General features: G+C 42.0%; 1 protein-coding gene across 2 annotated transcripts in view; it reads right to left on the bottom strand.

Moving 5' to 3' along the window:
• The window catches only part of LOC133552051 (glutamate receptor ionotropic, kainate 1-like), a 53,800-nt gene that overhangs the window by 5,729 nt on the left and 27,574 nt on the right, over positions 1-20,497 (bottom strand). Inside the window, exons 8-15 of one of the 2 annotated variants that reach the window (XM_061899359.1) lie at positions 17,280-17,387; positions 17,156-17,200; positions 13,710-13,826; positions 11,100-11,303; positions 10,814-11,037; positions 10,372-10,490; positions 5,322-5,539; positions 2,318-2,543 (exon numbers count right to left, since the gene is read on the bottom strand). In XM_061899359.1, coding sequence (XP_061755343.1) covers positions 2,318-2,543; positions 5,322-5,539; positions 10,372-10,490; positions 10,814-11,037; positions 11,100-11,303; positions 13,710-13,826; positions 17,156-17,200; positions 17,280-17,387 — 1,261 coding nt within the window. The remainder of the gene's footprint in view (positions 1-2,317; positions 2,544-5,321; positions 5,540-10,371; positions 10,491-10,813; positions 11,038-11,099; positions 11,304-13,709; positions 13,827-17,155; positions 17,201-17,279; positions 17,388-20,497) is intronic. The other variant, XM_061899360.1, reaches the window with a different exon arrangement.

Genomic DNA, 20,497 nt, shown 5'->3' with positions numbered 1-20,497 from the left:
ATGGACGTTACAATCAAATAGCTGGTGTATCATAAGTATGATACTTAGAGTATGTACATTTTGTAGTTTGTAGGGCGCAACACAAGACTGAACTGACTAGCCAACACAACAATACCCCACCTCCATGTAACGTCTCGGACTTGCAACCCCAATTGCAACTTTTTGTTGTACAGTCCTTCTCAAATAGTGGGGTTACCGGTAAGGTTTCAATGGGGGTGGGGGGTGCTTTTTTTTTTTTTCCGTACTAGAATACGGCGAAGCGTACGTAGGGTGGTGCCGAATCCGGACCTCACGCCCGGTTTCAATTTCTAAAGCCGACAAAGAGACGCTTCTCAGAAACCGCGCTAGCTTGATGCTAATATACATTGGCTTTCCCATAGACAGGCTACTGATTAGCATTAGTGATTTTACATGGCAATTTCAAAACCTCCAAATTTGCTTATAAAAAGTACGACTAAGATGGACGCTACAATCAAATAGCCGGTGTGTCCTAAGTACAATACTTAGAGTATGTACATTTTGTAGGGCGCAACACAAGACTGAACAAAGTAAACAGTACACCAACACCATCTAACATCTTGGATTTGAAACCGCAATTGCAACTTGTTGTCGTACAGTCCTTCTCAAGTAGTGGGGGGCACGGTTCGATGCCGGGGGCAAAGGGTGCTTTTTTTTTTTTCCGTACTAGAATACGGCGAAGCGTACGTAGGGTGGTGCCGAATCCGGACCTCACGCCCGGTTTCAATTTCTAAAGCCGCAAAAGAAACGCTTCTCAGAAACCGCGCTAGCTTGATGCTAATATACATTGGCTTTCCCATAGACAGGCTACTGATTAGCATTAGTGATTTTACATGGCAATTTCAAAACCTCCAAATTTGCTTATAAAAAGTACGACTAAGATGGACGCCACAATCAAATAGCCGGTGCGTCATAAGTACAATACTTAGAGTATGTACATTTTGTACGGCGCAACACAAGACTGAACAAAGTAAACGGTACACCAACACCATCTAACGTCTTGGATTTGAAACCGCAATTGCAACTTGTTGTCGTACAGTCCTTCTCAAGTAGTGGGGGGCACGGTTCGATGCCGGGGGCAAAGGGTGCTTTTTTTTTTTCCCGTACTAGAATACGGCGAAGCGTACGTAGGGTGGTGCCAAATCCGGACCTCACGCCCGGTTTCAATTTCTAAAGCCGACAAAGAAACGCTTCCCAGAAACCGCGCTAGCTTGATGCTAATATACATTGGCTTTCCCATAGACAGGCTACTTATTAGCATTAGTGATTTTACATGGCAATTTCAAAACCTCCATATTTGCTTATAAAAAGTACGACTAAGATGGACGCTACAATCAAATAGCCGGTGTGTCCTAAGTACAATACTTAGAGTATGTACATTTTGTAGGGCGCAACACAAGACTGAACAAAGTAAACGGTACACCAACACCATCTAACGTCTTGGATTTGAAACCGCAATTGCAACTTGTTGTCGTACAGTCCTTCTCAAGTAGTGGGGGGCACGGTTGGATGCCGGGGGGAAAGGGTGCTTTTTTTTTTTTTTTCCCGTACTAAAATACGGCGAAGCGTACGTAGGGTGGTGCCAAATCCGGACCTCACGCCCGGTTTCAATTTCTAAAGCCGACAAAGAAACGCTTCTCAGAAACCGCGCTAGCTTGATGCTAATATACATTGGCTTTCCCATAGACAGGCTACTGATTAGCATTAGTGATTTTACATGGCAATTTCAAAACCTCCATATTTGCTTGTAAAAAGTACGACTAAGATGGACGCTACAATCAAATAGCCGGTGTGTCCTAAGTACAATACTTAGAGTATGTACATTTTGTAGGGCGCAACACAAGACTGAACAAAGTAAACGGTACACCAACACCATCTAACGTCTTGGATTTGAAACCGCAATTGCAACTTGGTGTCGTACAGTCCTTCTCAAGTAGTGGGGGGCACGGTTCGATGCCGGGGGGAAAGGGTGCTTTTTTTTTTTTTTTTCCCGTACTAAAATACGGCGAAGCGTACGTAGCCCTCGGCGTAACCGAAGAAGGCCAGAAAAGACCGGTGTGTCGTCTTCTTGACACTTAATATGGATGGCAATGTTATGCACAGGTGTACTTATGACAATGTTATAGACGATGATGCTATTTATCACTGAAAATGGCCCCAATATTGGGGCATCGGTGCCGTATCGGTTCAAAAGAGGACCCATCCCTACTTGGGACGCAGGTCTCGATCAGTAATGGACTCAATGGGTCCGTAGTTTTCCCCGAGAAGACTCTTCAAGAAGTGTTGTCCCTTCTCTCACCTATGGGGGTGCCCACGCCGTAGCCCTTGGAGTCGATGAGTCCTCCGATCTGCGTGAGGTTACAGTTCCTCTGGCTGATGTACTCGATGCTGGTGGACTCCATCAGCATGGCGTAGTCGGTGGTGAGCACGCGGGTGATGCCCTCCCGGTTGTTCTTGACCAGGGCCGTGGTCTTCCTGCTGCTCATGAAGGCCCACATCTTCTCGTAGGTGGAGATCTTGGATTTCTGAGTGAGTGTGTTTGGGAGAATGTTAAGTCAGACAAAACGGGGACAGCTGTGCTCTAAATCTAATCCGGCTGATTCAATTTGTTCGAGCCGTCAAACAGAGGCCGCCTTCTTATAATCCCGGCCTGCAATCTGCCGGGATGAAACCCGGCGCGGGACCGGCCAGACGTGGACGCCAGGTCCGGATCAGAAGGTTGCGTGTTCAAATCACCTCGGGGTCATGTGTTTGATCACACTGCCAAGCACAGGTGGCAAATTTGAGGTGGCCTGCCAAAACAATTAATGTGGTTTGCCACATCATTTATTAATTGACTGCCCAAGTCATTTATCGTTGCCCGCCACCTCAATTAAGGTAGCTTGCCACATAATTTACTAAATGGCCAGCCAGATCCTTTATTATCGCCTGCCACATCATTTGATGTGGCCCACCCCATGATTAAATGTGGCTTGTGACATCATTTGACGCAGTCCGCCACATCATTCATTAATTGGCCAACTACATCATTTATTGTGGCCTGGCACATCATTTATTGTGACCTGGAACATAATTTAACGTGGTCCCCCACATATTTTATTTTGGCCTGCTATTTCATTTACGCTAAACAGCCAAATAATTTATTAATTGTCCGGCCAGATCATTTATTATCGCCTGCCACATCATTTGATGTGACCCACACCATGATTAGATGTGGCTCGTGACATCATTTGATTGGCCAAAACCACATCATTTAATGTGGCCTGCTACTTCCTTTTACATGGTCCGCCGTTTCATTTATTTGGCCTGCCATTTCACTTAAGCTAACCCGCCAAATAATTTATCAATTGGCCAACCAAGTCATTTATCGTTGCCCGCCACCTCAATTAAGGTAGCTTGCCACATAATTTACTAAATGGCCAGCCAGATCCTTTATTATCGCCTGCCACATCATTTGACGTGGCCCACCCCATGATTAAATGTGGATTGTGACATCATTTGATGCGGTCCGCCACATCATTCATTAATTGGCCAACCACTTCATTTATCGTCGCCTGGCACATAATTAAATGTGACCTGGAACATAATTTAATGTGGTCCCCCACATATTTTGTTGTGGCCTGCTATTTCATTTACGCTAAAAAGCCAAATAATTTATTAATTGTCCGGCCAGATCATTTATTATTGCCTGCCACATCATTTGATGTGGCCCACCCCATGATTAAATGTGGCTTGTGACATCATTTGACGCAGTCCGCCACATCATTCATTAATTGGCCATTTATTGTTGCCCGGCACATCATATAAAGTGGCCTGCCACTTCATTTAAACTAACCTGCTACATCATGTACTGTAAGTTAGCTCGTTATATCATTTAAAGTGGCCCACCACTTCATTTAAGCTCACCCACCACATCATTTACTATCTGGCCAACCATATCATTTATAGTCACCCGTTCCATCATTTAAATTGACCCACCACAACTATTCAAGTCATATTTTTATCGTGGTGGCCTGGTAGATTACTTAAGGCTGCTCTGCCACATAATTTAAAATGGCCCACCACTTGATTTAAAGTGGCCCACCACGTCATTTATTGTAGCCTGCTACCTCAATTCATGTGGCTTGTGATATCATTTATTGACTGGCCGGCCACATCATTTATCGTTGCCTGGCAAATAATCTAAAGTGGCCTGCCACTTCATTTGAACTAACCTGCTACATCATGCACTGTAAATTAGCCCGCCACATCATTTAAAGTGGCCCGCCACATCATTTAATATGGCCCGCCACATCAATTAAGGACTCTCGCCACATTATTTACTAATTGGCCAACCATACCATTTATCGTCACCTGCCACTTCATTTAATGTGGCCTGCTACTTCATTTAAACTAACCTGCTACATCATGCACTGTAAATTAGCCCGCCACATCATTTCAGATAGCCCGCCACATCAATTAAGGACTCTCGCCACATCATTTACTAATTGGCCGACCATACCATTTATCGTCACCTGCCACTTCATTTAAAGTGGACTACCACTTCATTTAAACTAACCTGCTACATCATGCACTGTAAATTAGCCCGCCACATCATTTAAAATGGCCCGCCACATCAATTAAGGACTCTCGCCACATCATTTACTAATTGGCCGACCATACCATTTATCGTCACCTGCCACTTCATTTAAAGTGGCCCTCCACATCACTTGAGGCGGGCGGTTTGTTTTAGGGGAAGACCGAGGACACGTTGGGAAAACTATCAATCAGTCAATCAATCAATGTTTATCTATACAGCCCTAAATCACAAATGTCTCAAAGGGCTGCACAAACCACAACGACATCCTCAGTAGGGCCCACATAAGGGCAAGGAAAAACTCACCCCAGTGGGACGTCGACAATGATGACTATGAGAAACCTTGGAGAGGACCGCATATGTGGGCCACCCCAGGGGACTGAAAGCAATGGATGTCGAGTGGATCTAACATGATATTATGAAAGTCCAATCCATAGTGGATCTAACGTAACCCTGAGAATCAAGTCCAAAGTGGATCCAATATAGTAGCGAGAGTCCCATCCAAGGTGGAGCCAGCAGGAAACCATCCCAAGCTGGCCTGGGAATGGACTGGGGAGAGGGAAGTCTGGGCTTCCCTGCTTAGGCTGCTGCCCCCGTGACCCCACCTCGGATAAGCGGAGTAAAATGGATAGACGGATGGATAAACTGTGTACCTAATGAAGTGGCCAGCGCGTACATAGGAGCGAAGGTGTCAGTCTCCATAGCAACGGCAAACAGGGCGGCCCACCTTGAAGAAGGTCATGGTGGATCCGTCCCTCACGGCGCCGTACTCGATCCTGGTCTGCTTGGCCAGGTCGTCGGCCGAGTCGATGGGCGCGTCCATCCTCTCCACCGTCAGGAAGGCGGCCAGGTTGGCGGTGTAGGAGGAGATGATGATGAGGGTGAAGAACCACCAGATGCCGCCCACGATGCGCGTGGAGAGGGCCTTGGGCATCAGCTCGGAGCCTGGCATGAAAACAAGACGGCGTCAGGGTGCTTGCGGTCCACGCCTTGCTCGTAAGTAGCGTGCCGGTGCTAACTATGGTCCGAAACTCAAACGGCAACAAAGCGGATTTAGTACAAAAGTTTTATTTACCCATATTCAAAAGTACAGGTTGGATTGAATTGCAGACAGCATCCTTCTGACCCTAATCCTCAGCCTTCCCGGTAAGGTTTATTCAGGTGTACTGGAGAGGAGGCTACGTCGGATAGTCCAACCTCGGATTCAGGAGGAACAGTGTGGTTTTGGTCCTGGTGGTGGAACTGTGGACCAGCTCTATACTCTGGGCAGGGTTCTTGAGGGTGCATGGGAGTTTGCCCAACCAGTCTACATGTGCTTTGTGGACTTGGAGAAGGCATTGGACCGTGTCCCTCGGGAAGTCCTGTGGGGAGTGCTCAGAGAGTATGGGGTATCGGACTGTCTTATTGTGGCGGTCCGATCCCTGTATGATCAGTGCCAGAACTTGGTCCGCATTGCCGGCAGTAAGTCGGACACGTTTCCAGTGAGGGTTGGACTCCGCCAAGGCTGTCCTTTGTCACCCATTCTGTTCATAACTTTTATGGACAGAATTTCTAGGTGCAGTCAAGGCATTGAGGGGTTCCGGTTTGGTGACCGAAGGATTAGGTCTCTGCTTTTTGCAGATGATGTGGTCCTGATGGCTTCATCTGGCCGGGATCTTCAGCTCTCACTGGATCGGTTCGCAGCCGAGTGTGAAGCGACCGGAATGAGAATCAGCACCTCCAAGTCCGAGTCCATGGTTCTCGCCCGGAAAAGGGTGGAGTGCCATCTCCGGGTTGGGGAGGAGACCCTGCCCCAAGTGGAGGAGTTCAAGTACCTAGGAGTCTTGTTCACGAGTGAGGGAAGAGTGGATCGTGAGATCGACAGGCGGATCGGTGCGGCGTCTTCAGTAATGCGGACGTTGTATCGATCCGTTGTGGTGAAGAAGGAGCTGAGCCGGAAGGCAAAGCTCTCAATTTACCAGTCGATCTACATTCCCATCCTCACCCATGGTCATGAGCTTTGGGTCATGACCGAAAGGATAAGATCACGGGTACAAGCGGCCCAAATGAGTTTCCAGGTCTCTCCCTTAGAGATAGGGTGAGAAGCTCTGCCATCCGGGAGGAACTCAAAGTAAAGCCGCTGCTCCTCCACATGGAGAGGAGCCAGATGAGGTGGTTCGGGCATCTGGTCAGGATGCCACCCGAACGCCTCCCTAGGGAGGTGTTTAGGGCATGTCTGACTGGTAAGAGGCCACGGGGGAGACCCAGGACACGTAGGGAAGACTATGTCTCCCGGCTGGCCTGGGAACGCCTCGGGATCCCCCGGGAAGAGCTAGACGAAGTGGCTGGGGGGAGGGAAGTCTGGGTTTCCCTGCTTAGGCTGTTGCCCCCGCGACCCGACCTCGGATAAGCGGAAGAAGATGGATGGATGGATGGATGGAAAAATATATTTCCATGTGTGTCCTGAGTCCTCCTCCAACTTGTTAGTCGGTTTGCCTTTTGCTAAAATACTCACTAATAGTCACGTCCAACCGGTAGGAGGCCACGGGGAAGACCCAGGACACGTTGGGAAGACTATGTCTCCCGGCTGGCCTGGGAACGCCTCGGGATGCCCCGGGAAGAGCTAGACGAAGTGGCTGGGGAGAGGGAAGTCTGGGTTTCCCTGCTTAGGCTGCTGCCCCCGCGACCCGACCTCGGATAAGCGGAAGAAGATGGATGGATGGATGGATCCTTCAAAGGATCCAGAATCAAGCAGAATCATGCAAATCATATCAAATATTGGCCTCCTGGCCTTTTATATGTTTCCCTCATGTGTCAAGGCCTGGTTGTTGCTAGCTCCAAAACAGCCGTGGATCCGTTAGCCATAACAAACGGTCAAAACATTTCTTAGAATGGTCAGAGCGACCACAAACTCAACTTTCCCCCACTTATGCTCCTTTTGGTGCTGAATAGGAACAAAAGAAAAGAGCAGACCTTTAAAAGCTTTTTGACAGATTTTCTTTTAGGATTTCAACAGACACAAAATGTGGTATGAAAGTCAGAAATTCCACAACAGCAGGGGTCAGCAACCTTTTAGAAAGCAAGAGCTACTTCTTAGGTACTGATTCATGCAAAGGGCTACCAGTTTGATACACACTTCAATAAATGGCCAGAAATAGCCAATTTGCTTAATTTACCTTTAATAAATAAATCAATATACATAAAAAATAGGTATTTCTGTCCGTCATTCTGTCGTACTTTTTTTTAACTTTTACAGAATTTTTTTTGTAGAGAATAAATGATTAAAAAAACACTTAATTGAACAGTTTAAAAGAAAAGAAAACAAGAAAAAAATGAAAACAAGCAGCATTGGTCGGGTCCGCCTTTGGCTGCTGACCCCGCGACCCAAAGTCGGATAAGCGTTAGAAGATGGATGGATAGTAGCTATTATTATTATTGGAAGGTATTGTGTGTAGAATTTTGAGGATAAAAAAGAATGAATTCCATTTCACATTGTCTACTGTTAGTCAAAAGTGTCCCAATACTTTTGCCTAGTGTAAGTTGTACATGTCCCAATACTTTTGCCCAGTGATAGTCATAAGTGTCCCAATACTTATTAAATTTTGAAACATAGTTTATCTTCAATTTCGACTTTAAAATTCAACTGAAAAAAAATTAATAGGAAAAACTGGCTATTTCGAATCTTTTTGAAAAAATGTATGCAACATCATCAGTCATTTTTCCTGATTAATATTAATTTTAGAATTTTGATGACATGTTTCAACTAGGTTTCAAATTCTATTTGAGTTTTGTCTCTCTTAGAATTAAAAATGTCAAGCAAAGCGAGACCAGCTTGCTAGTAAATAAATACAATTTAAAAAATAGAGGCAGCTCACTGGTAAGTGCTGCTATTTGAGCTATTTTTAGAACAGGCCAGCTGGCGACTCATCTGGTCCTTACGGGCACCTCGTTGGTGACCCCTGCGTTATACTGTTTTATTTATTCTATTTATTAGCATTTAATAAGAAAATATATCAATTTTAAAACAATGACATTAGCTTGTAGCAGTTAGCATTTTGCTAAATCTCGCGAGCTAGCATTAGCAGCTAACTGTTCTCATTGCTGACATTCGGCATGTTTTGGCCAGATAATATCCATGATTACAAATACTACTTTTTGTGAAACATTTAAGAGTTAGTGGCACAGTTTGGACAGAAACTACAAGTTAGCTGAAGCTAGCAGTTTGAGCTAGCTTCAACTGTTAGCATTCAGGTGTAAACATGCTTAAATCATGAATAAAATAACAACAAACAATACCAGCCCGCTAAGTTCCTCTTTTAAATGACTATTGTTGTAATCAAAGGCTAAAAACAATCCAGTAAGTCCATAAGTTATAGCAGGTTGTGTTCAAAAGCTTTTCCACTGAAAAACTGAAGAATCAAAGCAAGCGGCGAACATTTTTGATATTTTTTATTTTCAAAAACAATATATATATATATATATATATATATATATAAATAAAAGTGTTTTTATTTGATGCCTTTTCGTCATGTTTTTTTTTTTATGACAAACACACAATATGCAAAGTTTGCTTTTCTATTCCACTTTTTTAAGGTTTTTTTTATAAATTTTTTTGTATTTTTGGAATGTGTAGCGGCCTACTTTTTGGACAACTGTGTTGAACTAAATTAGCAGAGGTGACAGGTGTGTTGGACAATTTGTGTCAATTTGTATGTGAAAATCAATAAACAAATGTAAAAATAAATAAATAAATAAAATTTAAAAAAATGTCAATTTTAATAATAATAATTATCTATATGTATATATATATATTTATATATATATAAAATAAAACAAAATTAAATAAAAAAATAAAGTATATATGTATATACGTATGTATGTATGTATATATATATATATATATATATACCCCCCCAAAAATATACATACATATATGTATAATAAAATAAAATGAAAATTACAAAAATATATACATATACATATATATCATTAAATTAAATGAAAAAAAAAAATAAATAAAAAAAAATATATATATATATATAAAATAAAATAAAATATAATAAAAAAAAAAATACAAAAATATATATATATAAAAAAATAAAATAAAATAAAATAAAAGAATTACATATATATATGTATATATATATATATATATATATATATATATATATATATATATATATATATATATATCCATCCATCCATTTCTACTGCTTATTCCCTTTGGTGTCGCTACATTCGGGCGGAAGGTGGGGTACAACCTAGACAAGTCGCCACCTCGTCGCAGATATATATATATATATATATATATATATATATATATATATATATATATATATATATATCCATCCATCCATTTTCTACCGCTTATTCCCTTTCGGGGTCGCGGGGGGCGCTGGCGCCTATCTCAGCTACAATCGGGCGGAAGGCGGGGTACACCCTGGACAAGTCGCCACCTCATCGCAGGGCCAACACAGATAGACAGACAACATTCACACACTAGGGACCATTTAGTGTTGCCAATCAACCTATCCCCAGGTGCATGTCTTTGGAGGTGGGAGGAAGCCGGAGTACCCGGAGGGAACCCACGCATTCACGGGGAGAACATGCAAACTCCACACAGAAAGATCCCGAGCCTGGATTTGAACCCAGGACTGCAGGACCTTCGTATTGTGAGGCAGACGCACTAACCCCTCTGCCACCGTGAAGCCCATATATATATATATATATATATATAATATAACATAATATAATATAATACAGCATAATAAAATAAAATAACAATCCAAAATGACTACCTTGCCGCATGAGAGCACCCACACCAAACCAGAAGCTGTTGAGCAGAGTGAAGTTGTTCTGGATCAACGTGGAGGACGGGTTGCATGGGTGAGGGTTGTACCACTCGTATGGTGTGAACCTGCGGGGACAACAGCCTCAGACCCCAGTGTCCACCCCACAGCGTGGTGTGTCCACACACCCCCCCCACAGCGTGGTGTGTCCACCCCCCACAGCGTGGTGTGTCCACCCCCACACAGTGTGGTGTGTCCACCCCCCCCAGCGTGGTGTGTCCACCCCCCCCACAGCGTGGTGTGTCCACCCCCCACAGCGTGGTGTGTCCACCCCCACACAGTGTGGTGTGTCCACCCCCCCCAGCGTGGTGTGTCCACCCCCCACACAGAGTGGTGTGTCCACCCCCCCACAGCGTGGTGTGTCCACCCCCCCAGTGTGACGTGTGGCTACCTGGCGATGACAAAGAGCACGCAGCTGACCCCGGTGCAGGCCAGCAGGACATACATCCAGATGTCGGGGGACAGCGGGTTGAGGAAGGAGAAGACGCCCGGGTTGGTGCCGTTGGGTTTGCGGTAGAGAATGCTGATGCCCAGCGTCATGAAGGGCTTGGAGAAGTCGATGACCTTCTCGCGCACGTAGGTGATGGTCAGCGGCGCCACCGCCAGGTCGGCCACCTGCAAGGGGAGGGGGGGCAGGTCAGCGCCGGCGGGGACCGAGACCGAGGTGGAAGACTCACGTGGTCGATGAGCTCGCGGACCATGCCGTTCCAGACCCCCTTGTCGTTCTGGGCGCCGTACTTGCCGTCGGCCACCAGGCGGACTTCGTAGGTGAAGCCCAGGATGTTGGAGAGTTCCTTCAGGAGGTCCAGGCAGTAGCCTTCGAAGCGCTCGTTGCCCAAAAGATCCTTGTCCGACTTCTTCTGCATCACGTACGGGTTCTCCTGCACGCTCGGGGAGCAGCGTGCTAACTTTAGCATGAGAACTTTCTGACACAATTTTGTAGCTGTACAACTCCGCTGACACATGCTACATTAGCATGCTAACTTTTTTTCGGGCCAATTTTGTAGCTGTACAAAATTTTTCTGAGTCATATTAACGTTTTGGACTTGACACATGCTAACTGTTTGCATTCCAAAATTAGCGTGCTAACATTTTTCCACTAATTTTGCAGACACACCCTTCAGAGTCATTTCACCTGGTAATCGACATGTTAACTATTAGCATGCTAACATTAGTGTGCTAACTTTTTCCACAAATTTTGCAGCCATAGCATGTGTCAAGTACCAAGGGTAACTGTTAGCATTCTAACCTTAGAATGCTAACTTTTTTTTTGCCAATTTTGTAGCCGTAAAACTTGGTCGCTGACACAAGCTTACGTTAGCATGCTAATATTTTTCTGAGTCATTTTAACTGTTGGACTTAACACATGCTAACTGTGTAATTAATTTTGCAGCCGCACCCTTCGGAGTCATTTCACTCAGTATTTGACATGTTAACTGTTAGCATGGTAAAATTAGCATGCGCACTATTTTTACGCAAATTTTGCAGCTCTACCCTAGGTACTTGACACTTTTAGCATGCTAACTTTTTTTTGGCCAATTTTGTAGCGGTACAACATTTTTCTGAGTCATATTAACTTTTTGGACTGGACACATGCTAACTGTTAGCATTCTAACATTAGTGTGCTAACTTGTTTCCACTAATTTTGCAGACGCACCCTTCAGAGTCATTTCACTTGGTAATCGACATGTTAACTGTTAGCATGCTAAAATTAGTGTGCTAACTTGTTTCCACTAATTTTGCAGACGCACCCTTCAGAGTCATTACACTTGGTAATTGACATGTTAAATGTTAGCATGCTAACATTAGCGTGCTAACTTTTTTAGACAATTTTGCAACTGTACACCTTGGTTATATAACTCCGTCGCTGACACTTGCTACATTAGCATGCTAACTTTTTTTGGGGGCCAATTTTGGAGCCGTACAACATTTTTCTGAGTCGTATTAACTTTTTGGACTTGACACATGCTAACTGTTAGCATTCTAAAATTAGCGTGCTAACTTTTTTTCACAAATTTTGCAGCCACACCCTTCAGAGTCATTTCACTTGGTAATTGACATGTTAAATGTTAGCATGCTAACATTAGCGTGCTAACTTTTTTAGACAATTTTGCAACTGTACACCTTGGTTATATAACTCCGTCGCTGACACTTGCTACATTAGCATGCTAACTTTTTTTTGGGGCCAATTTTGTAGCCGTACAACATTTTTCTGAGCCGTATTAACTTTTTGGACAGGACACATGGTAACTGTTAGCATTCTAAAATTAGCGTGCTAACTTTTTTCCACTAATCTTGCAGACACACCCTTCAGAGTCATTTCACTTGGTCATTGACATGTTAACTGTTAGCATGCTAACATTAGTGTGCTAACTTTTTCCACAAATTTTGCAGCCGCACCCTGTACACCTAAGAGACTTTTAACTTGGTACATGACCCATGCTAACTTTAGCATGCTAACTTTTTTTTTTGTACTAGTAATTTTGTGAATGTACACCTAAGAGACTTTTAACTTGGTATATGACCCATGCTAACTTTAGCATGCTAACTTTTTTCTTTTTTTTTACTAGTAATTTTGCGACTGTACACCTAAGAGACTTTTAACTTGGTACATGACCGATGCTAACTTTTTTTTTTTTACTAGTAATTTTGCGACTGTACACCTAAGAGACTTTTAACTTGGTACATGACCCATGCTAATTTTAGCATGCTAACTTTTTTTTTTTTATTAGTAATTTTGCGACTGTACACCTAAGAGACTTTTAACTTGGTACATGACCCATGCTAACTTTAGCATGCTAACTTTTTTTTTTTTACTAGTAATTTTGCGACTGTACACCTAAGAGACTTTTAACTTGGTACATGACCCATGCTAACTTTAGCATGCTAACTTTTTTTTTTTTTTACTAGTAATTTTGTGACTGTACACCTAAGAGACGTTTAACTTGGTACATGACCCATGCTAACTTTAGCATGCTAACATTTTTTTTTTTTTACTAGTAATTTTGCGACTGTACACCTAAGAGACTTTTAACTTGGTATATGACCCATGCTAACTTTAGCGTGCTAACTTTTTTTTTTTTTACTAGTAATTTTGCGACCGTACACCTGAGAGACTTTTAACTTGGTACATGACCCATGCTAACTTTAGCATGCTAATTTATTTATTTTTTTTACTAGTAATTTTTCGACTGTCATTTGAATCGGTACCGGACCCACGCTAATTGTTAGCATGCAGATCCTTGAGCATGAAGACGACTTAAATCCCCCGCCGCGGTGGTCCTCACCAGGATGGTGGTGACGATGAGTGTTCTGTTGGCGAGGGAGTCGGTCACGTTGGCGTTCTTCTCCCGCGCGGGTTTATCCACCAGGTTCATGCCCTTGTACGAGTTCCACGCCGCGATCTGAAAAAGGCACAAAAGCGGCTTTAAACGTGGCGGGGGGCGGAAGAGGGCGTCGGGGGGAAGTCAAGGGGTCTGGGGGGGGCGGAGTCACGTGAAGTCATTGGCACACTCGCCATCACGCCGGATCAGACGTGTGACAGCTGCTGGAGCCGCAAATCCCCTCGCCGCTAAAGAGCAACCATCAAGTTAAGCACAGCAAACTCCATTCAAACACATGCAGTCCATTTATAGTCTCTTTTGGTAGCATGAAGCTTCTTCATACTCAACTACTTCCTCTCCAGGAACTCTTATTTCCTGGAGGATGATATGTGAGGTCCGATACGGAAAGTCCCCGTTTTGTGAAGTGGCGAAAATAGCGAAAATTTGGTCCCGAAAATGAAAATTCAAAACGAAACATTATCACCAGACCTATGTAAGCGTCAATATATACAGTAGAGGTGCGCGGATAGGGAATAATGTCATCCACAACCGCATCACCAAAGTCGTCATCCACCCGCCGTCCACCCGAACCGACATTTTATCAGAACCGCATCCGCCCGCTGAAATCCATCAGAGGTCGGCCACCTTTAGCACTTACAGAGTAATGAAGACAATTTCAGCCGCTAAACGTTCTCGCGAATATCCAATTGCAGTTCATCTTGATGACAAGAATGTGGGCGTGCTGTGAAGCCATTGCCTTCAACAACATATCCATCCATCCATCTTCTACCGCTTATTCCCTTTCGGGGTCGCGGTGCCTATCTCAGCTACAATCGGGCGGAAGGCGGGGTACACCCTGGACAAGTCGCCACCTCATCACAGGGCCAACACAGATAGACAAACAACATTCACACTCACATTCGCACACTAGGGCCAATTTAGTGTTGCCAATCAACCTATCCCCAGGTGCATGTTTTTGGACAACATGTACACACCCATTGTTAGTCCGGCAAGATGTCGTGTGCAGCTTCCGCAGTCACACCTGCAAGATTGAAAGGCATTCTGGGTGATACAGAGTACACTGATGGTTGTGATATCAACAACTTTAACACTTACTAATATGCGCCACGCTGTGAAGCCACACCAAACAAGATTGACAAACCCATTTCGGGAGAACATCCTCCCAGTAACAACATAAACGCAACACAACAAATACCCAGAATCCTTTGTATCAGTGACACTTCCTGAATGTATTTCACACCCCTGTGCCCCCAACCCCGCCCACCTTACCGATACCCCAAACCCCGCCCATCCTTAGCTTGCATGCCAGTATAAAATTATAACATGCTAACATTAACATGCTAACAGGGGCACATTTTGGTGTTGAACGTAAAAAAACAAAAATCCCTTTATGACATATACCACCTAAGAGACTTTTAACTTGGTACATGACCCATGCTAACTCTAGCATGCTAACTTTTTTTTTTTTTTTTTTACTAGTAATTTTGCGACTGTACACCTAAGAGACTTTTAACTTGGTACATGACCCATGCTAACTTTAGCATGCTAACTTTTTTTTTTTTTACAAGTAATTTTGCGACTGTACACCTAAGAGACTTTTAACTTGGTACATGACCCATGCTAACTTTAGTATGCTAACTTTTTTTTTTTTTACTAGTAATTTTGCGACTGTACACCTAAGAGACTTTTAACTTGGTACATGACCCATGCTAACTTTAGCATGCTAACTTTTTTTTTTTTTTTTACTAGTAATTTTGCGACTGTACACCTAAGAGACTTTTAACTTAGTACATGACCCATCCTAACTTTAGCATGCTAACTTTTTTTTTTATTAGTAATTTTGCCACTGTACACCTAAGAGACTTTTAACTTGGTACATGACCCATGCTAACTTTAGCATGCTAACTTTTTTTTTTTTTTTTACTAGTAATTTTGCGACTGTACACCTAAGAGACTTTTAACTTGGTACATGACCCATCCTAACTTTAGCATGCTAACTTTTTTTTTTATTAATAATTTTGCCACTGTACACCTAAGAGACTTTTAACTTGGTACATGACCCATGCTAACTTTAGCATGCTAACTTTTTTTTTTATTAATAATTTTGCCACTGTACACCTAAGAGACTTTTAACTTGGTACATGACCCATGCTAACTTAGTATGTTGTTGTTTTTTTTAAACTGCCATTGCTCACAAAATAATAATGAATCAAAATCAATGTTATGAATTATTGACATATTCACAGAGTCACATTTAATATTCCACTTTGAGATTTCTGGGGTGAAAAAAGTTTTATATTTTGTGTTTTTTCATTAAAACAGCAGAATTTGTTATTCTTTTTTTTTTTTTACAAAAGGAGCATAACACGTGATTTATTTTTTTTAACTTTATATCAAGAGAAAATTGTCTAGGGATTTAAGCTTTTAAAAGTAAAAAAAAAACAACAACACCAGTGAAGTTGTCACGTTATATAAAAACGAACACATCCATCCATCCATCCATCTTCTTCCGCCTATCTCAGGTCGGGTCGCGGGGGCAGCAGCCTAAGCACAATGACTTGCAAATCCTTTTCAACTTATATTCAATTGAATAGGCCGCCAAGACAAGATATGTAACGTTCAAACTGCAAAACTTTGTTATTTTTTGCAAATATTATCTCATTTGGAATTTGATTCCTGCAACGTGTTTTAAAAAAAGCTGGCACAAGTGGCAAAAAAGACTGAGAAAGTTGAGGAATGCTCATCAAACACTTATTGGGGGACATCTCACATGTGAACGGGCAAATTGGGAACAGTTGGGTGATACCATGATTGGCTATAAAAGCAACTTAGTCGGTCATTCACCAACAAGGACGGGGGCGAGGGTCACCACTTTGTCAACAAATGCCTGAGCAAATTGTTTAAGAACGACATTTCTCAACCAGCTATTGCAAGGAATTTAGGGATTTCACCATCTACGGTACAGAATATCATCCAAATGTTCAGAGAATCTGGAGAAATCACTGCACGTAAGCCACGATATTACGCACCTTGGATCCCTCAGGCTGTACGGCATCAAAAAGCGACATCACTGTGTAAAGGATATCACCACAAGGGCTCAGGAACGCTTCAGAAAACCACTGTCAGTAACTACAGTCGGTCGCTACATCCGTAACTGCAAGTTAAAACTCTACTATGCCAAGCCACAGCTATTTATCAACAACACCCAGAAGCTAAAATGGCGTACCGTGGTCTGATAGAACTGAAGTTGATCAAGAGATTTATAAATAATAAGTAGGACTTATGTTTTGATTTGTTTTCTGACCAAGACCCTGTAACGTGAAGGTGTGCAAGGGAGAGGGAGGAGCAAGGAGGACAAGGGTCAGTTTTAGACCAACGTGGAAACAAACCTTCATCCACCTCTTGGTGAGGCGACTCCCGGCCTCCGTGACGCCCTGAGTGACAGTGACAGTGACTTCCAACCCTCCTGAGTCACGGTGGCATGCAGCAATGCATGCTGGGAAGCGCGCTCACCCTGGAAGTGCCGTCCTCCTTCAGGCTGATGATGTCCAGGTCGAAGTTTCGCCGCAGGCCGTCGGACTTGTTGAGGACGATGTGACCCGTCAGCCCGTCCCACTGGGCCTGGGGGGGGGGGTCACAACATTAGGGAAAATTTTCCTAATTAGCTTGCATGCTAGTATAAAACGTTAGCATGCTAACATTAACATGCTAACAGGGGAACAGCTAGCACACTCCTAAGATGGTTTCAAAAAACAAAAGCCATGAATCTAAAGGTAAAATGTTCATAATTAGCATGCTAATGTAAACATGCTAACAGGGGAAAAGCTAGCCCACTTCTAAAATGGTTTCAAATAAACAAAATCCATGATTTTAAGGGGAAAATGTTCATAATTAGCTTGCATGCTAGTATAAAATTTTAGCATGCTAACATTAACATGCTAACAGGGGAACCAATAGCACATTCCTAAGATGGTTTTAAAAATCAAAAATTAAAATGTTCATAATTAGCTTGCCGGCTAGTACACAACGTTAACATGCTAACATGGGAACAGCTAACCCACTTCTAAGATGGTTTCAAATAAACAAAATCCCTGATTTTAAGGGTAAAATGTTCATAATTAGCTTGCATGCTAGTATACAACGTTAACATGCTAACAGGGGAACATCTAGCGCACTTGTAAGATGGTTTCAAATAACAAAATCCATGTTTTTAAGGGTAAATATCCATAATTAGCTTACAAGATAGTATAAAATGTTAGCATGCTAATATTAACATGCTAACAGGGGCATAGCTAGCACACTTCTAAGATGGTTTCAAATAAACAAAAGCCATGAATCTAAGGGTAAAATGTTCATAATTAGCATGCTAATGTTAACATGCTAACAGGGGAAAAGCTAGCCCACTTCTAAAATGGTTTCAAATAAACAACATCCATTATTTTAAGGGGAAAATGTTCATAATTAGCTTGCATGCTAGAATAAAATTTTAGCATGCTAACATTAACATGCTAACAGGGGAACCAACAACACACTCCTAAGATGGTTTTAAAAATCAAAATCCATGATTTTAAAATTAAAATGTTCATAATTAGCTTGCATGCTAGTATACAACGTTAACATGCTAACAGGGGAACATCTAGCGCACTTGTAAGATGGTTTCAAATAACAAAATCCATGTTTTTAAGGGTAAATATTCATAATTAGCTTACAAGATAGTATAAAATGTTAGCATGCTAATATTAACATGCTAACAGGGGCATAGCTAGCACACTTCTAAGATGGTTTCAAATAAACAAAAGCCATGAATCTAAGGGTAAAATGTTCATAATTAGCATGCTAATGTTAACATGCTAACAGGGGAAAAGCTAGCCCACTTCTAAAATGGTTTCAAATAAACAACATCCATTATTTTAAAGGGAAAATGTTCATAATTAGCTTGCATGCTAGAATAAAATTTTAGCATGCTAACATTAACATGCTAACAGGGGAACCAACAACACACTCCTAAGATGGTTTTAAAAATCAAAATCCATGATTTTAAAATTAAAATGTTCATAATTAGCTTGCAGGCTAGTATACAACGTTAACATGCTAACATGGGAACAGCTAACCCACATCTAAGATGGTTTCAAATAAACAAAATCCCTGATTTTAAGGGTAAAATGTTCATAATTAGCTTGCAGGCTAGTATACAACGTTAACATGCTAACATGGGAACAGCTAACCCACATCTAAGATGGTTTCAAATAAACAAAATCCCTGATTTTAAGGGTAAAATGTTCATAATTAGCTTGCATGCTAGTATAAAATTTTAGCATGCTAACATTAACATGCTAACAGGGGAACCAATAGCACACTCCTAAGATGGTTTTAAAAATCGAAATCCATGATTCTAAAATTAAAATGTTCATAATTAGCTTGCAGGCTAGTATACAACGTTAACATGCTAACATGGGAACAGCTAACCCACTTCTAAGATGGTTTCAAATAAACAAAATCCCTGATTTTAAGGGTAAAATGTTCATAATTAGCTTGCATGCTAGTATACAACGTTAACATGCTAACAGGGGAACATCTAGCGCACTTGTAAGATGGTTTCAAATAACAAAATCCATGTTTTTAAGGGTGAATATTCATAATTAGCTTACAAGATAGTATAAAATGTTAGCAACCTAATATTAACATGCTAACAGGGGCATAGCTAGCACACTTCTAAGATGGTTTCAAATTAAAAAAAAATCGTAATTTTTAGGGGAAAATGTTCATAACTAGCTTGCATGCCAGCATAAAATTATAGCATGCTAACATTAACATGCTAACAGGGGCACAGCTAGTACACTTCTAAGATGGTTGCAAATACCGCAATCCATGATTTTAGGGGTCACATTTTTGGGAATATGCCCACTCATTTGGCTGGCAATGTCCTGGACATTTGGGAATTCTAGAAAATATTGACGAGAACACAATTTTCGAGATGTTGGAATTCTTTGAAACGGTTAAAAAATGCCGACGCAGAAACAGTTTGAATTGAAAATTGGTATTTCGGAATTCCTGGAATTTTGGAGAAACCGGGAATTTTTAGGAAAAAATAAATGAAGTAACTTTTTTGTTGTGAAATGTTTTGATGGTGGAATGGTTGGAATTAGTTGAAAAATGTAGAGTATGAGGATATGATTGGGGCTTTCAAAAACTGGGAATTCTGGAAGTACCTGGACTTTTTTGGAACCTGGAAATTTACCAGGATGAGTTTGAGCATTTTGATGAGTGTTGAAAGCGGAATGGCTTGACTTGGTTGAAAAATGAGCAAATTGTGGAAGTTTAAACAATATTGGCCGATTGGAAAATTTTCCCGGAAAACTGGGAATCCTGGGAATTTGTTGCAGAAGTCCCAAAGATTACTGAAGGGACTGAACAATTTGAAGTTGAAACTGTGTGACTCGGAGCCAAACCGAAAGAAACCAGAAAAAAAGGGTAAAATTAGGGCTTTCAAAACCTGGGAATTCTGGGAGTTCCTGGAATTTTTTGGAACCTGGAAATTTTCTAGTTTCAATTACCAGGATGACCTTTCAGCGTTTTGATGAGTGTATAAAGTGGAATGGCTCGACTTGGTTGAAAAATGGGGAAATTGTAGAAGTTTAAACAATATTGTATGTTCATTTTCAATTGGAAAATTTTCCTGGAAAACTGGGAATCCTGGGAATTTGTTGAAGAAGTCCCAAAGACTTCTGAAG

The sequence above is a fragment of the Nerophis ophidion genome, linkage group LG04, assembly GCF_033978795.1.
Source record: "Nerophis ophidion isolate RoL-2023_Sa linkage group LG04, RoL_Noph_v1.0, whole genome shotgun sequence".
NCBI classification, from domain to species: domain Eukaryota; kingdom Metazoa; phylum Chordata; class Actinopteri; order Syngnathiformes; family Syngnathidae; genus Nerophis; species Nerophis ophidion.
Note: the sequence above shows the minus strand (reverse complement) of the source record. Positions and strands in the feature narration are given on the sequence as shown.